Raw genomic sequence first — 20,497 nt, 5'->3', positions numbered from 1 at the left:
TTTAAAAGGACACATGGTGTGTAAAGCCAGTCTACTGTACACACACACACACACACACTCTGAGTAAATCTGGTTTAAAAGGACACATGGTGTGTAAAGCCAGTCTACTGTACACACACACACACTCTGAGTAAATCTGGTTTAAAAGGACACATGGTGTGTAAAGCCAGTTCACTATACATATACTCACACATGCACTAAGTATAACCTTCTTAGAAAAGAAGGTGTATTATAAGACTGTGACTGATACATCATTATAGTAAAATTGAATAAATTTGCTTAGGCTGCTGCCCCCGCGACCCGGCCTCGGATAAGCGGTTGAAGATGGATGGATGGATGAATAAATTAAAAAAATAATAAAAAGACTATATTTTGGTTTTTTCTGATGAGCATTACAATCTGACATACAAGCTTACATAAAACACCACAGATCATATCTGTTGTGATCTACTAACAGGTGGTCAAAGTGTCATTAAAACAACTAGAAGCATAACACAACAGTGCTTGCATCAACTAGAACAAACTATGTATTATAGAGTTTTTCATTGTCCTGAAGAAACTGGCACTGAGTGGCTGACCAATAAAACAGCACCTTTGCACACCAGGGGTGAGTCGGGCTGACACCATGACTTATACATAAGACTTATATCAACACACAACACATTTGTTGAATTACTGAACTATATTTAATATAACCAACTCAATAATCAATTCCTTAAAAGGACAGCGTTGTAACAATTATTGAAGGAAAATAAAAGTGAATCCTGGCATTAAAAGACTCAGGCTAACCACACATCAAAACAAAACACTGCCTGTGAGCACAGTGAAGTCAACTACATACTTTTTGAATGGAGAACACTAACCTTGAAATCAGGCCCAGAAAGGTAAAGGCTCAGACTGTAAAAAAGTGCATTTAGTGTTTAACATTTATTTATTTTTTTTTAAAGGCCAGTCCTCTGTTGCGCACAAAATCTCGAATGTTTTGAATAGATCTCGTCTCCAAGATAGGTTGTTCCTTTTCTTTGCACTTCAGACACTGCTGGTTGGTGACAGTGATACCGTTTTCAATAAAAGGCTTCATATGTTTCATCACCGCTCCTATCTCCTCCTCAGACCATGGTCTCTTCACACACCGCCTTGCTGAAACACGTAAACCTGTTCAATAAAACAAAACAAATTTGAAGTTTAAAAAGATCATGTGAGATGCACTTGTAGGTAGAGATGGTGTTCAAAACTGTGAAAACAAGCTGGTACTTGTCTAAACAAATTGTGTGTGATAATAAATAGACTGTAGACCTGATAAAATTTAAAGTTTGATTGTTTTCATTAACATGATAGTTCATCACACTGCTTGGTAAACACAAAATACATTCAGCTTCTTTATATGTTATATAATGTCTAACCACATGATGTTGGTGTTGACTGCACATAGTGCCTAGTGATGGACATGGCATCTGATTTGTATCATACCTTTAGTAACTGAGTCAGGGACAGGAGGTGAACCAGAAGTCACACAGGCATCATTCCCCTGGTCATCTAAAAAAATATTGCACAGTATAAATGTATGGGCTTAAAGAGGCTTTCTGCCTACCAATCAAACACCATGGGCACAGAGGGGACAGTGACAGCCAGTTCTATTATAATAACTATACACATGGCAGTGCTGCTGAACTGGATGAAGTCAACAATACCTTGGGTAATAAGTTTACTGGGAAATGATGTAGATTTTGTACAGGCCAAATCTTGCTTGGCCAAAACTGATGAAGCATCAAAATACTAGTCATAAAGCATTAGTGTCACAATAAGGAATGGAACAACTAACAATCGACCATGTAAAAATGTACTGATGGTTAGTAATATTGTTCTATACACAATCCCAGGTTATCGTAATCAGCATAGTAGTGTTAATAGTAAAGTCTGATTTCATTTTTAATGCAATGAAAAACAGAGATGCAAGTGGCATTAATGAAACAAGAGAGCATCGTTATCATACGTGATGTGCGCTGTTAAAATACGTTACTGCACATTTCACTGGATTTGTCTCTGAACAGGACTAACTCACAGATCCCAGCTCATTACATAAGATATGTTGGGCAAACTTTGAGTACAACATTGAAAATGTACCTTGAGCTGCAGTCTCGGAGAAGTGAGGCAAATCAGAAGTCACAGAAGTTAATATTTCTTCATTGTCATTGATAGATTTTTCTAGCAAAAAAAATAATAAAAATTTTATTATATATATTTATTACATACAGTGAGGAAAGTAAGTATTTGAACACCCTGCTATTTTGCGAGTTCTCCCACTTACAAATCATGGAGGGGTCTGAAATTTTCATCATAGGTACATGTCCACTGTGAGAGACGTAATCTAAAAGAAAATTCCAGAAATCACATTGTATGATTTTATAACAAGTTTTTTGTATATTTCTTTGTAAAATAAGTATTTGAACACTTGAGTCAAACTATATTAATATTGCCTTTGTTAACAATTACAGCGGCCAAACAGTTCCTGTAGTTCTTCACCAGGTTTGCACACATTGAAGAAGGTCTTTTGACCCACTCCTCCACACAGATCTTCTGTAGATCTGTCATGTTTTGGGCCAACACAGACTTTTAACTCCATCCACAGATTTTCTATTGGACAGAGGTCTGGAGACTAGTGAGGCCACTCCAGAACCTTGAAATGCCTCTTACGGAGCCACTCCTTGGTTTTCCTGGCTGAGTGCTTCAGGTCTTTGTCTTGTTGAAAGACCCAGCCAGAACCCATCTTCAATGCTCTGACTGAGGGAAGGACGTTTTGGCCCAAAATCTCACAATCCATGTCCCCGTTTATCTTCTCCTTAATACAGTGCAGTGGTCCTGTCCCCTGTGCAGAAAAACAGCCCAGAGCATGATGTTTCCACCCTCATGCTTCACTGTAGGATGGTATTATCGGGATGAGACTCATCCTTCTTCTTCCTCCAAACCCCAACAATGGAGTTTAGACCAAAAAGTTTTATTTTGGTCTCATCTGACCACAGGACTTTCTCCCATGACTCTGGATCATCCAGATGGTCCCTGGCAAACTTCAGACGGGCCTGGACATGGGTTGGCTTAAGAAGGGGAACCTTCAGTGTGATGAATGATTTTAAACCATGACGTCTCAGTGTATTACTGATAGTAGCCTTGCCAACGGTGGTCCCAGCTCTCTTCAGGTCATTGACCAGCTCGTCCCGTGTAGTTCTGGGCTGATTCTTCACCTTTCTTAGCATCACTGACACCCCACGAGCTGAGATCTTACGTGGGGCTCCAGTCCGAGGAAGACATTAGCCTCTTCCATTCAGGGGCGCCTGCAGGAGTCTTGCAGAGGGTACGCACAGTCACCTGCACACGCTCCATCGCGCACACGCACATGCGTGCACGCGCACTGTGAAGGTCTAAAGTTTTGTCTCTTGTGTCGTTGGACAGCTCTTTGGTTTTACTCATGTTGCTGCAACACTTTTGACAGATTGTGGGGTGCGCATGTGTCTTTATGAAAGCTAACGGCATCAAACAGGTGCTGCTAAATTAGAATCATGAGCAGAGTGTAGTTGGACTGTTTAAAAGCAGAATAACAGGTCTTTGAGGGTCAGAAATCTGCATGATAAGCAAGTGTTCAAATACTTATTTTAAGCAGTAATATACAAAAATATTTTAATAAAATCATACATTGTGATTTCCGGAATTTTCTTTTAGATTCTGTCTCTCACAGTGGACATGTACCAATGCTGAAAATTTCAGATCCCTCCATGATTTCTAAGTGGGAGAACTTGCAAAATAGCAAATACTTACTTTCCTCACTGTAAATGGTATTAACTACACAGCAAAGTACAAACAGAACTGCAATAACATTATCTAAATATATAAAAATTTAAATTTTAAATATTTTATCAATACAACTGCAAAGTCTATAACACAGAATACAATAATTTCAGTACCTCGCAATGTGGAAGCATCAGGGAGTTGCTGTGATCCAGTAGCCATCCCATCTATGTCATCTATAAAATTGAAAAAATGTTATTAGACCAACCATATTCACAAACACCAAGCCGATTTAACAACATATAAACCATGCATACCACCAATTTCATCCAGAGTTTTTCCTTGAATGTCCTTCACACTTCCCTTCTCCATGGCCATGAGCAACTTGGAGATCTTAGCCAGCTGAATTGTTGATTGGGGCAGTCGATAGTATTCTCTATGGACCCTGATGTCATGGCCGAGGAAATCGGCCAGCTGGTCTAGTTCATTATCTTTCAAGTTCATGACTTGGCTTATCGTGGCAATCTGTTTGCGAAGGTTAGTTGATCTGAGGTTCTGAGGATGTTCAGCTCCGCAAGCATCTGCAAACTGACCAAACTGCCCTCTGTAGTGACCATCACTACAAGGAATGGCGAAAAGGTACATATTGTTTTCAGATACCCCGCACTCTTTCCTCTTACTAACGAGGAGTGACAGGTTATCGGTCATATCAGAAGTCAGGATCACAGCCACCTTTCGTCCTTTTTTCCCCTTCAGTTCCACTCTGGCAAACTGTTGGCAAAGCCTTTTCTCAACTTCTGTAAGCCCAGAGCTGATGTCATCGTTTAGTTTGGACATGTCACGATCTTCAAAATTTTTGACAGTCATACGTGCTACTTCACCTTCCCTCCTCCTATTGAACAAAATCACTTGACAAAGGATCACCTTTGCTAGTGCTGCGTAAGTTCCTGCTGTTGGGTTATCACCTAGTTTCTCCCTAGCTGATTCCACTTGCTGACCAAGATATAACTGCAGCTTCTGAACATCTCTGGTCAGTGGAAGGCTGTCGACCTTGTTGTATTTTGCCTCACTCAGGTTTGATAAGGCTGAATGGGAAACGAATTCAGACCACTTTGTTTCATGAAGTGTGTGAAACCTCCTGATTGAATCGATCGCCTCTTGATCCTCTTCCATGAGAGCACGACACATGATAATATCACTTATTTTTCTGAGAGAATGTCCAAGCTTCAGGGCCAAACTTGGGGCTTTGAATGTGCTGGTTTCAGTATCAAAACCTGAAACTCTCTTGACAGCATTAGTAAGAATAAAGAAGTTGGCTGGTTTTATTGCCTCTTCCATATTATGGATTCTTGTTGTGTGACGCAAAGTCACAAGTAATCTCCCAAGTTCCCTTACTTTCTGTCTTATATACTCATGCTTTGATCTGTCACTTCCATGCTTATTAAAAAGAGACTGAGCCAACTGCATAATATAATGATCATTCCTTATTGCACTAGACACATCATCCTTGTGCATCTTGCCCAGTACTGAGTAGAGTTCACTTGAAATTGGCTGAGACATTGTGGATTGAGTAGATGCTATACCAAAGACTCTATCTTTCAGCTTCTCTTCAGCATTATTCTCTGGTCTTAAAGCACATCTTTTCATATGCCGAGAAACTTCTTTTCTGGATATCATACCCTTACAGTATAAGCAGTACTCGTATGTCTCAGCGCTGCTGCTGCTCTTTTTTGAGATCCTTTTCACTTTAAGACAACCTGATCCTGTGGTTTTAACAGCAGAGTTGTGCTTGAAGTTACCAAGGTTTCGTAACCTTTCAAGATGAACTTTTCTGTCCTTTGATGATTTGGGTAACTGAAGCACCTGGGCGACTTCAGCATTTTCATTTACATGCGTCTCCAGATGACGTGCAAATTTTGTTTGAGGTTTTCCACACACAAAACAAAAATTGACTGTGCTTTTGATTAATTTTGTTGACTTGGTTGGGGATTCATTTTGGCTAATATCCACAGTACTCTTTTCGCTACATGCATCTTTTGTTTTCTGCTGGCATGACTCTGAGCTGTCTGGTTCTTGGTCGGGATGAAGATCATCAGTAGTTTCAAGATCATTCAAAATGTGCTCAAAGTTGTTCTTAACATCCATGGTCTGTTCTTTTTCAGCAAAAGTAACGCATAAATCAGGCATGCTAGCAGCATGGGAGTTTTTTGATGGTCCAGGTAACTCAATAGACAACTCTGTTCCTGAGCTTTCTGAATCTGATGCAGAATTTGGGATGTATTCTTCATCAGATGAGACATCACCCTGTTCGTAAATGCAGCATAGATTAAATAACAGAAATAAACATGGGAAGGATAAATGCTAAATTGTTCACGTCACAGAGCTCGGGACGTAAACCAAAGTCTCTAGATGTCTTAAAAGTACTAAGAAATACCTCCTGATTTAAAGAAGAAAATGTGCAGCAGATATGTATTTTGTGCAAGTATTTTGATTCTGCTTGATCAATTTGCAATCTGTGATCGATTCAGTACTTTTTTGATATTTGTCCCATTTCTAATATCCAATTTATATTTTTTGAACAATGACATTAACAAAAAAAAACAAACAAAACAAAAAAACTAAGACACCAGCCCTAACCTGGTCCCAGAGCCCCTCCCACAATGACCCCCACAGATCAAAATTTGTAAAACTTTTGAGACCAGATTGTATGAAACTGTTTTTTTTGTTTGTTTTTTTTTTTTTTTTTTTTTTTACACAAAGGATTATAATACAATCTAAGTAATATTTTTACAATGTGTTTATTTCTGGCCTCTCTCACGTAACTTCTACACTCTATCCAGTCCAAAATCTCTCTGCTTTCAATTCTCTGAGACAACACTTACAAAACGGATTATCCTTATAATTTTGTGATGAAAGAAAAAGGAAGAGCAAGCAACATGTGGCAATCTTCACGAACTGCATCTACGTCAATATTAACTATATTATAATGAAGCCTGCGTAAATTCAACCTGGGAGACACACCTGCACATCGTCTCCATCATTATCATCACCTCAACTCCCTTCAGCTGCTCACTCCGGCGCAGCCAATCCGGAGCTCCCTCGCACCTACGCCTCCATTCAGCATCCGGGCATTTAAGCTCTTTCACCCATAGCTCGGCCTCTCAGCGTTTTTGCATCCCTCCACCACCCCTGCAACCCCATGCTTGCCCCCTGCCTCCATACCACCACCAGTGTCCAGACCCCGGGGGAACACCTCCTACTTCAATCAGCAATGCTTTTATCAACAGTTTTCCCGCTGGGGTCTGACCGCCAAATATTTAATGTTCAATAAAGCATGTCTAATTCTTTCTCCATATCTGAGTCTTTCCAGGTTGAATTTCACTGTACACTTACGTCGGACATATCCCAGTCTTCTGAAGATGTCTGGAGGCAGATCTTATGCCACACACAACGGCATTCTACAAATACAAAGAAACCACAGCATTAGACAACAACCGATGATTCATTAAGTTATAATTTAAAAAGTAGCGATCCCACACATCACAAATTATATTCACAAAGACCACTAAATATAAACAAGCATAAAGTGAATTTAAAACAAACGCATAATTCAGAATAAAAAGCAGATTTTGTTTTAAGTTTAAGACACATTTTAAACTTATGAATATGATATACTGCATCATCCTAATAATCAATTTTTTCCATCAGATTTGAGATATAAAACATTGTTATTTTAAAAACAGACTAATTCTCTCTCTCTCTCTATATATATATATATATATATATATATATATATATATATATATATATATATATATATATATATATATATATATATATATATATATATATATATATATATATATCTATATCTATCTATATATATCTATATATATATCTATATATATATCTATATATATCTATATCTATATCTATATCTATATCTATATCTATATCTATATCTATATCTATATCTATCTATCTCTCTCTATCTATATAGAGAGAGTTTGACCTGACCAAACTACTCATTATGGGCCATGTTTCAGAATGCATTCTTGGCTCAAAGACTTCTGGCAGAATGATCTAATGAGAAACAGAAAAGCTAAAATGTTTATCCTACATTAATTAATAAGGATTGAGATGAAAAGGACTTCTACTAAAAAGTCATTGAAAATGTGTAGAGACACCATCAAGCATTTGTATTGCAAATTGCCTGATTGATCTATTGGAATAGGTCTGGATTAATCAGACCCAGTACCTTATTGGGCTTCCTATATTGACATTGTAAGAAGTTTGCAAGTTTGATGCAATGTTTACTCAAAGGGTTTATTATCATCAAACATCATCTTCCAAGTTTGTGTGTATATGTGTAATTACAGAATGACAAACAGACTTGAGGGCAGTTTACTTCATACATGTTGATACTCTCTTAAATATAATTAAAGATTTGTGCATTTTGCTTTATCTTTATATAACAGATCAAATCAGGAACTGTGGTTTTTGCATTGTAACATCACAAATAAGCTAAATCAGCATTGTCAGTACGCATGCACGGCGCGGCCGGGTCAGAGTACACCACTACCCACGATGTAAAGGCTGAATTATACTTCTCCGTCAGATAAAGGCTTGGTTCTTTTAATACATCCATGGATATAGGCCTACGGGGAAGTGCTGTGCCAGGGTTGCCAGACGTCAGTGGCCAAACCCCGCACGAGCGTCTCCGGGCACCACAGAGGCTGATGGCTCCGGATATGAGGCTTTGAAAGTGAAAGTTTATTTGCAGCTGTCGATTCATTGTACCAACCTTCTCTCAGCTCTAAGGGATCTGGAATTGTCATCTGACAACTGTCAGTCTCGATCTCGAGCAGAGACTTATATCCAAGGTAGCATAGCCTCCCGCTCCTGCTGTTTTGTTAAAACTATAGGGGCTTTTTGTAGTGAAAACGCCCAAGCGAGGGCCACGAGTTCTTTCTTTCTCTTCCCAGCAGCACTGTATCCCCGTTTCGTACCAAATTCTTTTAAAACATTGACTTTAGGACGCTCAAAATATTCAATATCGCTATCACACGCGGCCGTGTTTACTGTTTACGATGCACGCTGGGTAGTCGTGACCCTTGACCCGGACAGGCATGCCTTGCGCACGGTGAGATGCTTATTTAGCTTATATGAGCTTGATGTTGAAAGAGTGAAACAAAGATTTAAAGTTGTAAAGTTCAACAGTCTAATCAACAAAGAGTAAGAGGGCAATATACATTATTACAGTATGCTCTCTGTTCTCTGCCACACTAAGCAGACAAACTCAAATGCATGATATGTGATAGTATCTGCCATTACACTGTGTATCATTGCAATGGTTTGAATTGATAAAACTTTGAAGTGATTTTTTTTATTCTTTACATATGAAAATGTAGACCTGACTCATGGTAACTTATGGTATAGTGAAAAAATGCATTAATTAACACAAGATAAATAATACACTTACGCTTGCATCTTAGACCGTGCCATCTGATAGCTGTCAAAGGTGAATGGCATATCCCGCATTTGTCAAGTTTCACCGATTCAAATACCAGCCTATGAATTGTACACTGGAAAAAATTAAAAACATGAAATGAAACAAAACATTTTTACCCAAATATTTTATGACGAATTAAAAATAATGTTTGACCGTTTTACATATTTTCTACTAATCCTTCTGGAGAGATGGAAATGGAGATAGGAGTTACTTTTTAGATAAAATAGTGAAGCATATCTATTCAATTCCTGAGATTTGTGAGTTAGAGAGAGGGGAATCTATTTAGATGAAGCAAAAGTAAAATACTAAGAAGCTAAAGTGACTGAGTAAAAGGTGCATGATTTAAAGACTGTACATGCAGTATAATTGTAATCAATTGATAAACATGATCTTTACAAACCACACTATTTACCAAACTACACATTGATACAATCTTTAGTAAACAGATGAATCCATGCTAACCTCATGCTCAGAGTTGTCTGCTGTAGGTCTAGATGACTGACACTCTGCTCTTAATTCTCTGTCTGTAGAAGAGAACACAAGACATGGAGGCATAGTGCTTTGCAAGACCCCAGGGTTTAACAGGTAGTGCTTACTCAAGCAGGGACTCACCTGTGAATGAGTCTGTAGAGATCACATGGTGCTCCACGTCATGGGCAATAGGCTCTGCAACACACTGTTGACCAGAAGGGATGCTTGCGATCTTTAGCTGGGTATGAAAAGTAGAACAAATATTGTAAACATCTGGCAGCTACAGTGGAAATGTATTTAATCCACTACGAGTGGTCTTTTCTAACCAGTGTCCCCTCAACCCGTGTGTTTTTCTGAGTATGCCAAACACTGGAGATGAAACAGTGAAAGACTCTGTTTGAGCTCAGATGTCAGGACAGTGTTCTCACATACCTTGAGTTTGTCTGTGTCAGACACACACACACATAGTTAAGCATTTTCTGCTTCACCTTCAGTTAAATACAGTTCTAACTCTCACCCTAACTGCAAGGAAACGGAGTGATTAACCCTTACCTAGTAAAGTAAAGCCAAAGTAAGACAATACTAAGAAGCTAAAGTGACTGTGAGTAAAAGGTGCATGTATATGTCTGACACAGAAAAACCCAAGGTTTTCAAGGACACTGTCCATCAGCCTCATAATGACATCTGAGCTCAAACTGATGCTTTCACTGTTTCACCTCCAGTGTGTGGCCACTCAGTAAAACACACTTGTTAAGGGGACACTGTGGTTAGAAAAGACCTCCTGTTCTAAATAGAGGACATTTCCACCACCGCTGCCAGATGTTTGCTAAAATACTCAAAATGGAGTTTCATGTAAACACCATAACACTTCTAACCATTGGTCAATTTTAAAACAAAGGTCAATTTCAACTCACCTCACAAGCAGAGTCATTAGGCACAGCTCTGGATGATTGTGGCACCTCTTTCGATTTGCTCTCTGTACAAGGGAACACAAGGAGATTCAGTGCTTGACTTTCGTTAAGTCAAAAAAAAACACATCTACGCATAACGCAATCAATTCACATCCCTGACTGTCACAATTCTACTCAAAATATCCATCAAGACACTATAGAATCATCAGAAATGTCCCAATACTGGCACATTTTTCATGCAGCAAACCTTCAGGCATGTCATGCATTGCCAGAAGTTAACATTTACTCAAAACTGACCACTGGTAAGTTCTTCTGAGAACGCTTGGGGTGACAACTCCCGACACTGGACACCAACTTCACCAATTAACTCTTTCAGAGAAGAAGTGCCACGCTGACCTCCAACAGAATGCACCTAAAAAGATGCAAAGATGAACAAGCATCAATTGTACAGTGTCCATCTGATCAAGAGGGACACTCTCAGTCAAACCTTAAAACACCCAAATGATGTTGAGAGGGAAATGCAATGTTAAATGATGACTACCTGTACGTACAATGATTTAAAGACTGTACATGCAGTATAATTGTAATCAATTGAAAAACATGATCTTTACAAACCACACTATTTACCAAACTACACATTGATACAATCTTTAGTAAACAGATGAATCCATGCTAACCTCATGCTCAGAGTTGTCTGCTGTAGGTCTAGATGACTGACACTCTGCTCTTAATTCTCTGTCTGTAGAAGAGAACACAAGACATGGAGGCATAGTGCTTTGCAAGACCCCAGGGTTTAACAGGTAGTGCTTACTCAAGCAGGGACTCACCTGTGAATGAGTCTGTAGAGATCACATGGTGCTCCACGTCATGGGCAATAGGCTCTGCAACACACTGTTGACCAGAAGGGATGCTTGCGATCTTTAGCTGGGTATGAAAAGTAGAACAAATATTGTAAACATCTGGCAGCTACAGTGGAAATGTATTTAATCCACTACGAGTGGTCTTTTCTAACCAGTGTCCCCTCAACCCGTGTGTTTTTCTGAGTATGCCAAACACTGGAGATGAAACAGTGAAAGACTCTGTTTGAGCTCAGATGTCAGGACAGTGTTCTCACATACCTTGAGTTTGTCTGTGTCAGACACACACACATAGTTAAGCATTTTCTGCTTCACCTTCAGTTAAATACAGTTCTAACTCTCACCCTAACTGCAAGGAAACAGAGTGATTAACCCTTACCTAGTAAAGTGAAGCCAAAGTAAGACAATACTAAGAAGCTAAAGTGACTGTGAGTAAAAGGTGCATGTATATGTCTGACACAGAAAAACCCAAGGTTTTCAAGGACACTGTCCATCAGCCTCATAATGACATCTGAGCTCAAACTGATGCTTTCACTGTTTCACCTCCAGTGTGTGGCCACTCAGTAAAACACACTTGTGGAGGGGACACAAAACAGATAAGCTTGCAATCATCACTTGGGAAAGTCATACAAATTCAAGATTTAGTTAAACCAGATTGAATACCACCAAGAGGACATTTAAATATTGTGACTAGGGCTGAAACAACTAATCGACAACTAATCGATTATTGAAATAATCGTTAGTTGCAGCCCTAATTGTGACATCTAGATATGTAGGTTTTAAACAACAATTCATAGGGGGAAAATTTTTTTTAAATGACCCACCTTTTTCCGCCAGGGCCATTCTTTCCCACCATAGTCATAAGTAATTTCACTTCCTGCCGCAATTTCCTTCAGTGCAAAAAGGCAGAGATGTGGCTTCCCTTCTGCTTCAATCAACTTCATTCTGCAATTTGGTGTCCTGTGTTCATCGTTTACTAGTCGCCCAAATGACCCATCTTCAAGTGCTCCATCAATACTGCAAATTTGGAAACATACATTAAACAAACATTTATAGTGACACGCCTATGAACTATACTATAATTTTTAAGCACCAACACAAACACAACATCCAATACAAGTTTAGTTGTTAAATGCATAGTTGATAAGTTAAAGAGGGTCCATCAGTCAAGGACGCGTTGCTTTCTGACTCAGATAAGTGTTTGCGCTCCTACTTGTGCTTAGAGCAGGGGTGCTCAATCCCAGTCCTCGAGAGCTACTGCCCTGCAGCTTTTAGATACGTCCTTGTTCCAACACACCTGAATCAAATGAATGCCTCGTTATCAGGCCTTTGCCAGACTTGATGGCATGCTGAAGAAGTAATCCAACTATTTGATTCAGCTGTGTTGGAGTAGGGATGCATCTAAAAACTGCAGGACAGTAGCTCTCAAGGACTGGGATTGGGCACCCCTGGCTTAGAGCTTAAACGTGGTTTTGTTGTACTGTTGCGCTGACCTAGTAGGTGTGGCTGTTACTCTTCTCTTCTCTTCCTCCTCTTGCCCACTACCTGCTCTGTGCTGCTGCTGCTTGCGCGTGGCCGCTGATTAGACCTTGTGCAATCTACAGCTAAGCGCAGCCTGGTGCGCACTGCTCCACCAGGTGAGTTGAATTAGAGCAATCAAGGGCGGGCGTGCCTAGTAGACCTTAAAATGCATGCAGCAGTCATTTAACCCGAGTGCGACATACTGAGAGGACAGCAAACCAAGCACAATCCACTTTCCACTGTGAGGAAGACTTTGAGTTAGACGGGCTATTGGTAAGCTCGGACTCATATTTGCTGCTTATGTTTGGGAACTATGGAAGCTCAATTGTGGAAATGTATTTATGCTTTGGGAAATAGTTACTGCATTTAAGTTTAAAAAATTATATTGATATTAAAATAAATGTTTAAGTTTGAATAAATTGTTTATGTAGATAGTGTTTCCCACACATTTGTTAATTAATACTAAAAGTAATTACCCCAAATCCTTGGTTAAATCTTAAAACTAGTGTAAATATGTTTGGTTTAATTTAAGGAAAATAATTCTTTGTAAAAAAATCCTTGGTTAAAGTCTTTATTAAAATATTTGTAAACTCTAAAATGTATACTTTAAAAATGTAATTGTTACAGAAAGTGTAAAAAATGCAAGGTAGACCACAGTTTATTTCATCTTCGTTGTTTGAAATTACTCACCTCTGATTTAAAAACTAATGAATGTAAAACTAAAACTAGGATAAATGATAGTTTAGACAAAAGTGGCTTTACTGAAGTGTATATTTTTGTTATTTCATTTGTCTTCTGTATAATGCATTTAATTTATCTGAATGATTAATGAAATGTTCTTTATTTTTTGTGTTGAAAGGTTTTTCACCTATCCATCAAGCCATCCATCTACCTACCTCACAGACAGAGAACACTTGACATGTACTATTTTGGCATTGTACATATTATACAGTAGTTTTGGACACAGTATAACAGTGCACGAGTCTCCGTGTCCACATGTGCCAAATGCGCACAGACACAGGGCCGCTCATTCAGCCCTGGCCATTTGAATTTTCTCTTATTATTTTCTCTATCTCTATATTATATTTTAAATCTTCACAGCAGCGTGAGCACACTGTCTTAGCTGTAAAATGTAGGCTTATATTATTACCCCTCTAACCCCGTACTTTACGCCCGTGAGTGTGTATTAGAGAAGGCACACACAGGCTGAATACGGGGACTGACGGGCCCTCAGCATATGTGGGAGTCCCGTACGTCCCCAGTACAGCGAGTTCCCGGGGACCACAGGGTCACCAGGAAATGAGATCCCGCTATTCCACGGGTCCGTCACTCCCCCTTCTATAGATTCTGGGGACTGACGGGGCCGGGTACTAGAGGTAAGGACTCGTTAAAGAGCAATATGAGATGTTTGCTTCAGAAATCCTGACCTTGCAATAGAAATGTAAACATTCAGTCATTTTGAACTTACCACAATGTCTTCTGCTTCCATATGAATTCAAACATGAAGACTGAACATGCGCTGTGGTACAGGTTACGTCTGTGTTCAGCTTCAGTTGCATCAATAAGCTCCCCTCTATACTCGACCACAAAGTCTCCTTGTTTGAAATTGGCTAAAGTGAAGATGCCACGACCTGAAAACACAACCATATTAGAGACACAGGCGTGGCAGCACTGCAAATAATCAATTCATTAAATATGTATATCTGTAAATTGCAAGTATGCAATGTTGTGCTTTTTTTCAATTCTACATATATAATAAAGAAAACATGTCCGACTGCAGAAAACATAAATAGCCAGGCTTGCTAATAACTAAATTATTATTAAAATACCTTTAATTTTAATTTATATTGATGTTTGTACAGGTCACCACTGGTGATGCGTAACCCCTCAGTCTAGCCTGCAGTGTGTCAAAGTCACTCACCTTTAACTGAATTAATAAATTTGATTTCTAACATTGAATTCTTGTCTCTTCTTGCAAGAATGTGATTAATGGCATCCTGAAGGGGAGTGGTTCTCCGTGACATGATTTGCTAAGGAAATTAAGATAAAAATGTAAACAACATCAAAACTTAAAGCCTTTATGCTTACAAGGGCATTAGTAAAGCCTGAATGAGAAGCACCCCCCATGTTAGCGTATTATTAGTTTAAGGTTATTTTAGTTTGGTGATGAGTGCTGGAGGGATTCTGGTTAACAGATAAATGGATGGGGGCGAGGCTGTATTTGTGCAGATTAACTTGACTGTGTTCCACCTGTGTTGATTAAGTCAAGTATCTGACATGCTCCACCCAATTTTTCTTATTTCACTAATAGCATGGATACTGAAACTGTTTCAATTGAGTTCTATGCTTTCATTACATTCACATAACAGACACAGACAAGGCTGATGTCTGAGTTGTTTTAACAGAAAGCATGCACTTGCAGATATTAAAGATACTTAAAAGTCCTAATTTAACTAAAGCCCAACTCTGACTTAGCCTAAACCTGTCTGTCAAACTAAGCTTTAGATCTCTCAGGAATAATGTGCTTCATCAACACAACTATAAGAGAGCAAAACAAAAATGTTTTTTTTTTTTTTTTTTTACAATATTTTATAAACAAATGTGTGCAGAGTGACATCAATACTGTCTCAATTTAATTTCATAAATCTAAAAAAGTTTATTTGTATTTGCCGTCGAATGTTTCCTTGGTATTTGGGCAAAGATCATCTTTTAATATCTTAATCATCTCAAAACAGAACAGGAGGAAAACGGCTCCAACTACCACAAAAAAGACAGGTGTGAGTACTACTGCTACTACAAACTGCATCTACTACAACTACTAGTTACAGAAGTAGTACTTATAGTAGTTGTAGTAGTAGCAGCCATTTTACATTAAACAAGTGATCTTGTAGTGAAAAAGGCCTTCTTTCAAACTCAGTGAAACATCACACACTTGTGTAATTTCTTACCTTGAAACAAGTGATGAGATTAGGCCAGGGTAAAAAAAAAACGATCCCGGTGCTTGGGACAGTCCGGGAATCCCCGCCCCGCGTGTTGCTGTGACCTCCGTGAACCGTTCCACGTGCTCCGGCCCGCTCCGCCGTCCTCACCTCGTCGTGGTCCGGTCCCCGCGGTGCGCTCTCCGCCGTCCGCTCGTCGTGGTCCGGTCCCCGCGGTGCGCTCTCCGCCGTCCGCTCGTCGTGGTCCGGTCCCCGCGGTGCGCTCTCCGCCGTATGCTTTCCGCCGTATGCTTTCCGCCGTATGCTTTCCACCGTACCTCGTCGTCGTTCCCTCACCTGCCGCCTCACCACGGCTGTGCCTACTCTGAAGCACTGTGTCTGTCAGAACGTCCGTCTTTTAAAAGTTTTATAATTACCTTCTTACCTTTTCTCCAAAGCGTGTCAAAACTCTGCCAAAATTGAAGGATGAATAAGAAGCGCCCAATCAGTCAGTCTAAATCATTGATGTAAATATCCACGGTCCAAATGGGTAATGCTAAAATGCGCATGCGCAGCTTCCAATTTCGCGCCATGTGTATAATGTCCCGCGCTCGTGTATAATTTCCCGCGCTTGTGTGTGCGGCATGCGGGGACAATTCCAACCGACAGGGGGCAGTGGCGGACACACAAATATACAACATATGTCAAGTTTTTGGTTTACAAAGACTTTTGAGAAAAACACTTTTTGGGTATTACAACATGCCCACAAACTATTTTAAAAGGTCAATTTTATGAGGACAGCAAAATGTCCTCCTATAACAGAGGGTCCTCATTGCTCTTTGATTTGTCTTGAAAATTGTCCTCCTAAAACGAAAAACAAACACACACACACACACACACACACACACACACACACACACACACACACACACACACACACGACTGCGCCAACATACAAAACCTTCAGTGTCTCTCATCTGCAGCCTCCCATCACAATGCTATCTCTGCTCATTATGTCCCTTTGTGTCCCTGCCCTCCAGCCAAGAGCCACAGGGGCAGAGCTCCTATTGTTCCAGAGCCTGCCTATCAAGCCGCAGTGCAGGCTTTTCAAGATGAATATTACCATAACACTAAACCTGTTGGCATCTCAGGCACAAAATAAAGGAAATACCAAAGGTGAGCTGAGCAAAGACCACAATACAGCTCCACATAATGGCGTCTTGACATTTCCAGAGTGACAGGTAATAAAAAGCTAATAGCTTTCTTTATCAGTGTGCGTGTATATGCGTGTTTGTGTTTATAGATGTTGTTTTTTGGAGTGTGGGCATACAGAAAAGCATGAGGACACGTTTATGGTTAAACAGCTGTTTTATACAGGCTTGTCATTTTCAAATTTACATGATGCCTGCTGCTTCTGCAATGGAAGAGACGAGACCCGACCAGTGACTTCCCAGCCGTAGCTTATAGGAGGAACATCGAGGACTGACTGTTTTGTCAGGCTTGGTATTTCTCCACGTGCTGAGGCAATATAGGTCTCTTTAATAAGTGTTACATGCTCCATTTTTGAGGATGAACCTTTTTTTGGTCACTACAAAATCAAAAACGCAAGATGATTTTTTTTGAGGGTTTAGTTTTTCTGCTGTAACCTACTGTGACCTACATTTATGTATAACTAAAAAGCACTGTTAAGAAAAGCGATAAGATATACTTTTAGATTAGATGCACTTTATTTAACACAGATTTGAGAAAGTCTTTGAAATAGCTGTATTACTGGCTAACAAATGCAGTGTGAAACATTATCTAACTGTGCAGAGGACATTATGATCAGAACCTTAGAAGCTGTTAATGCTAATAGGCTCTGTTCGACTCTTTGGTTTAAGTGCTATATTTGGGTTTGGAAATGTGAAGAGGAGGGATATACTGGATTTACTGGGCAAAATATATTGAATGTGGATCTACCAGGCAGGAGGAAAAGAGGAAGACCACAGAGAAGATTCATGGATGTAGTGAAGGAGGACATGCAGAGGGTTGGTGTGACAGAAGAGGATACGAGGGATAGGGTGGGATGAAGGCAGATGTTCTGCTGTGGTTACCCCTAAAGGGAGCTGGAGGAGAAGAAGAATAGAATAGAATAGAATAGAATAGAATAGAATAATCCTTTAATTGTCCCACAAGGGGAAATTTGGTTGTATCAGCAGCAAAAACACACATATACAAGAAGAAGAAGAAGAAGAAGATCATGTGCCCAAAAGAGTGCGGTATGAGGTCCCACAGTCTAAAGCTAACAGTATATTTGTTAGGTTCACTGGTGATGCTGCACTGGCCTCAGGTGTAGATGTGAGTATGAATGGTTTGTGTCTCTCTGAATTAGCTCAGTGATAGACTGGTGACCTTTCCGGGATGTATCCCACATCTTGCCAAATGTCAGGGGAAAGACTCTAGCATTTCCACAACCATGAATTGGATAAGTGATTCCAAAAATATTTAGATGAAAATTCAAGCCATTGAAAAAAAAATTGCTATATTGCCCAAAGGGTTCCCATGATTTTTTTTTGCTTGCTTCCTTGAATTTAAGCCAAAGGCTGTACTTCAGGTACATTATGTCAGTTTCATATCAAATGAATTGTGGTGGAGTACAGAGGCAATATTCTGAAAACTGCCACCGTCCAAATTTTTCTTCACTAACTGTATGCCTGTCTGCATAGATGCCAGTAAGTGTTTTAAAATATTCATCAGCCTATTCCCCTCAATGCAAATTTGATCCACAGCACCAGATTATACACAGAAGCTTTAGCCAACTCTTCATTTGCAGAAGCTAACACACACACACACACACACACACACACACACACACACACACACACACACACACACACACACACACACACACACACACACACACACACACACACACACACACACACACACCACAGCAGTGGTCACCCTGAAAACTCAAAGTCCCTTTTAGCTTTCAGCTTTGGATAAGGGTGTTTGATTGTGCTTCGCTCTGTCTCTGGCTTGACTCGCTCACTCTCGGTCTCTGACTCCCATCTGTCCGTCTGTCTTCACGGTGCCACTTCATTGTTAATCGGCCCCACTTACTGAGAGTGCTCGTGAAAAGTCTGCTGGCTGTTAGTATTCAGCTCTAGCTATGGCTTTGCCCATAAAGACTGGATAAAGGGACCTTTGCAGACCTGTCCTAAAAGACGGTATTTCTGTGATGAGGTATGCAAACAAAAAGTGTGTACAGACACATGGAAACAATACAAATGAACCACAATAGATAACTGCTCTGGTATCCACTACAAGCACGTGTTTTGGGTAAATCCTTTGATTTTATATCAGCTAAAACATCTGAGTCTTGATTTATCCTTAATGGTGTATTTTCTATTTTTCAGGACATGTATTACTTGTACTATGCTAATTTTACTTCCTAGAATTATTTTTACTTTACAACAAAAGTTGCTGCAGAATTTTTAATCTCCATTTTTTCCACACTACATACGCTTTTGTGATCATCCCTGACCTTGAATCATATGCACAGGAGATGCAGCGTGGACATATGCAAAAACATATGGAAGCAGAGATGCATAAAAGTAAACCAATGTACACAGATGCAAAAGAACCCGGGCATGGATACAGATGGACACCCACAAAGTTTCTCCCTGTGTGTCAGCACGTGCACAAACTGTGTGCACAGAGGCTCAGAAGTACAAAGGCACTCACAAGGGCATAGCATAACAATCCTCTTAAGTCTCCCCCTGTTGCCCTGAGCTTTGATCAGTATCCTCCACACTCGGCGACCGCCACACACAGACAGTCTGCGAGCATCTCTCTCTCTCTCTCTCTCCAGGCAAAATGATTGCACTGGAGGTCACACTCTCAAAATTTAAGACGCTGCGGATGGATGATAGTAAAATTATGCACTCTTGCTTGTTGGTCAAAGTCACCAGATACATACATTTCCATATTCATGCCAGTTATTTCCAGTTAAAAAGGTCATCTTCTCAGCAGCTATTTGCATAGCAGAGGGGTGCACAGGGAGGTGAGCCATAGATGAGTCACAGGAACCATGCCAGGGATGCTTCAGATGTGTTAAATTTTCACTGTCTTCAAATGCAAGCTGCCAGTTTTGTGACATATTTAATTAGCAAATTGTCGAAACAGATGGTACCTTAAAAATTCACATTACAATTGTGCCTATGATAGCTTTAATAATTATATTATTTTATGTGCTAAAGTGTTTCCATGCATTTTTTGTTTTCAGATAAAAACAAAGAAACAAACCTCAAATGGTATATACATTAAATATTACAGAGTACTTGCTTTTTGTTGTCTCCAGTACAAAACACTATGTGGGGATATTATCCCTTACAGTGCTAAATTGCTTTGAAGTGCTACTGATTGATCAACATTTATCACATTTCTGTTATAAGATAATTAAAGCCCGGTATTAGCTTATTTATTAAAACTTATTTGTCAAATATTTGAGGACAGTGGTACTTTGATTCTATTGTGGTATCTATA

General features: G+C 39.6%; 2 protein-coding genes across 2 annotated transcripts; both read right to left on the bottom strand.

Annotated features, from left to right (window-relative positions):
- Positions 1-784: 784 nt before the first annotated feature.
- On the bottom strand, positions 785-4,720 carry LOC134628639 (uncharacterized). The gene is made up of 5 exons (XM_063475374.1): positions 4,098-4,720; positions 3,957-4,016; positions 2,125-2,205; positions 1,471-1,536; positions 785-1,155 (listed from the first exon to the last, which is right to left on the bottom strand). Exons 1-5 carry the CDS (start codon positions 4,645-4,647, stop codon positions 932-934), a joined length of 981 nt encoding a protein of 326 aa, XP_063331444.1. The 5' UTR covers positions 4,648-4,720; the 3' UTR covers positions 785-931.
- On the bottom strand, positions 4,653-17,531 carry LOC134629743 (uncharacterized). The gene is made up of 16 exons (XM_063477263.1): positions 17,346-17,531; positions 16,001-16,369; positions 14,974-15,082; positions 14,521-14,683; positions 12,356-12,548; positions 11,502-11,598; positions 11,352-11,413; positions 10,972-11,086; positions 10,678-10,739; positions 9,905-10,001; positions 9,755-9,816; positions 9,263-9,365; positions 7,174-7,238; positions 5,808-6,084; positions 4,779-4,865; positions 4,653-4,672 (listed from the first exon to the last, which is right to left on the bottom strand). The coding sequence occupies exons 1-16, from the start codon at positions 17,529-17,531 to the stop codon at positions 4,653-4,655; spliced, it is 2,067 nt and encodes a 688-aa protein (XP_063333333.1).
- Positions 17,532-20,497: the final 2,966 nt, after the last annotated feature.

The sequence above is a fragment of the Pelmatolapia mariae genome, linkage group LG6, assembly GCF_036321145.2.
Source record: "Pelmatolapia mariae isolate MD_Pm_ZW linkage group LG6, Pm_UMD_F_2, whole genome shotgun sequence".
Lineage (NCBI taxonomy): Eukaryota > Metazoa > Chordata > Actinopteri > Cichliformes > Cichlidae > Pelmatolapia > Pelmatolapia mariae.
Note: the sequence above shows the minus strand (reverse complement) of the source record. Positions and strands in the feature narration are given on the sequence as shown.

Coding starts and splice junctions, on each gene's coding strand:
- LOC134628639 (XM_063475374.1), bottom strand. CDS start 4,647: ATGACTGTCAAAAATTTTGAAGATCGTGACATGTCCAAACTAAACGAT. Junction 4,017..4,097: donor AACTCTGGATGAAATTGGTG/GTATGCATGGTT, acceptor TCAATTTTATAG/ATGACATAGATGGGATGGCT. Junction 2,206..3,956: donor TGATGCTTCCACATTGCGAG/GTACTGAAATTA, acceptor TTTTTTTGCTAG/AAAAATCTATCAATGACAAT.
- LOC134629743 (XM_063477263.1), bottom strand. CDS start 17,531: ATGGAGCATGTAACACTTATTAAAGAGACCTATATTGCCTCAGCACGT. Junction 10,002..10,677: donor CTAATGACTCTGCTTGTGAG/GTGAGTTGAAAT, acceptor TTTCATACCCAG/CTAAAGATCGCAAGCATCCC. Junction 7,239..9,262: donor GCACGGTCTAAGATGCAAGC/GTAAGTGTATTA, acceptor TTGTATTTGTAG/AATGCCGTTGTGTGTGGCAT.